The sequence below is a fragment of the Jaculus jaculus genome, chromosome 1 (assembly GCF_020740685.1).
Source record: "Jaculus jaculus isolate mJacJac1 chromosome 1, mJacJac1.mat.Y.cur, whole genome shotgun sequence".
In the NCBI taxonomy this organism is placed as follows: Eukaryota; Metazoa; Chordata; class Mammalia; order Rodentia; family Dipodidae; genus Jaculus; species Jaculus jaculus.
The window spans coordinates 172,609,760-172,611,514 of NC_059102.1; the positions used below are offsets into that span (position 1 = coordinate 172,609,760).

Genomic DNA, 1,755 nt, shown 5'->3' on the forward strand with positions numbered 1-1,755 from the left:
GCTGGGACATTCACTGTCTCTGTGCCTTTGAATATTCTACTCATCTCAATGCTTCATCACTGGTCCATCAGCTACTGTTGTCACCTTTTAAAACTGTTGTGAGATTTAAAGTTTTTCTGGTAGTTAGTGTTTAAATTGATACCTTGCTTGTTTCTCTTAATAAAGAGTATAATTAAGCTATGTTTCCCCTCATCATATTAAACAGGTTTTCCCCTTCGTGGGCATGGAAGTGGGAAATCGCACCATCCTGACAGAATTCATCTTGTTGGGCTTGTCAGCTGACCCCCAGTGGCAGATGCTTCTCTTTGGAATATTTCTAACAATATACTTGGTAACCATGTCAGGGAATATGACCCTGGTTCTCTTAATCCAGGTTGATTCCCGGCTGCATACACCTATGTACTTTTTTATCAGTGGTTTATCTTTTTTGGATTTCTGGTATACTTCTGTGTATATACCTAAAATCTTGGTCAATTGTGTCTCAGAAGACAAGCGCATTTCCTTGGCTGGATGTGGGGCTCAATTCTTCTTCTCCTGTTTGGCAGCCTACACTGAGTGCTATCTGCTGGCAGCCATGGCCTATGACCGTCATGTTGCAATTTGTAACCCCTTGCTCTATTCGAGTAAAATGTCTACTTCTCTATGTACTGGGCTTGTGGCTGGCTCTTATGTAGGAGGCCTTTTGAATGCCATAGCCCATACTGCCAACACCTTTCGGCTGAATTTCTGTGGTAAAAATATCATTGATCACTTTTTATGTGATGTACTGCCACTGGTAAAAATGTCCTGTACAGACACCCATGTTTATGTGAAAATCCTTTCCAGTATAGTTGGTTTCACTGTCCTCTCCTGTCTTCTTGCCATCCTTCTTTCCTATTTCAACATCCTCCTGGCTATCCTAAGGATCTGCTCAGCCTCGGGGAGGCGCAAGGCATTCTCCACCTGTGCCTCCCACATGGTCTCAGTAACGCTCTTCTATGGATCCTTGCTCTTCATGTATTCACGGCCTAGTTCCACCTACTCCCTGGAGAGAGACAAGGTGGCTGCCTTGTTCTACACCATCATCAACCCATTGCTCAACCCTTTCATCTATAGCCTAAGAAACAAAGATGTCAAAGAAGCCTTAAGGAAGGCTATTCAGACCATACAACAACACACATGAAGGTCACTGTTTCTTCTTTTGTAGCAGTTTAAAAATCTTGTGTGCATTCCTCCATTTTAACTAAATTTGACATGTTATTCTTACAACAGTAAAGATATTTATTTATTATGATCTTGTGATGTATACTTTTAAAACTGTATAATGTTGGGTGTTACAATATAGTATTTTCTTCACAGTTCTGTATTTTTAATCACATTCCTCTTTGTGAATTTTTTTTTAATATTTTTTATTTATTTATTTGAGAGCGACAGACACAGAGAGAAAGACAGATAGAGGGAGAGAGAGAGAATGGGCGCGCCAGGGCTTCCATCCTCTGCAAACGAACTCCAGACGCGTGCGCCCCCTTGTGCATCTGGCTAACGTGGGACCTGGGGAACCGAGCCTTGAACCGCGGTCCTTAGGCTTCACAGGCAAGCACTTAACTGCCAAGCCATCTCTCCAGCCCCTCTTTGTGAATTTTTGAAAAGATCATGGGAAGAGTGAAAATATAATCCGTTTTCCTCCACTTAGTCTGATTTTGAAGTTTTGTTCCTGAATTTTATTTGATATCAAAATGTTTTCAAATTTTTAGACTGCTGGAAATCTGTTCATTA

The 1,755-nt window shown here is 41.3% G+C and overlaps 1 protein-coding gene across 1 annotated transcript; it reads left to right on the forward strand.

Moving 5' to 3' along the window:
* The first annotated feature begins 223 nt into the window (after nucleotides 1-223).
* LOC101604409 (olfactory receptor 9G4-like) lies at nucleotides 224-1,162 on the forward strand. Its single transcript, XM_004667740.2, has one exon. The coding sequence runs from the start codon at nucleotides 224-226 to the stop codon at nucleotides 1,160-1,162; it is 939 nt and encodes a 312-aa protein (XP_004667797.1).
* Nucleotides 1,163-1,755: the final 593 nt, after the last annotated feature.

Coding starts and splice junctions, on each gene's coding strand:
- LOC101604409 (XM_004667740.2), top strand. CDS start 224: ATGGAAGTGGGAAATCGCACCATCCTGACAGAATTCATCTTGTTGGGC.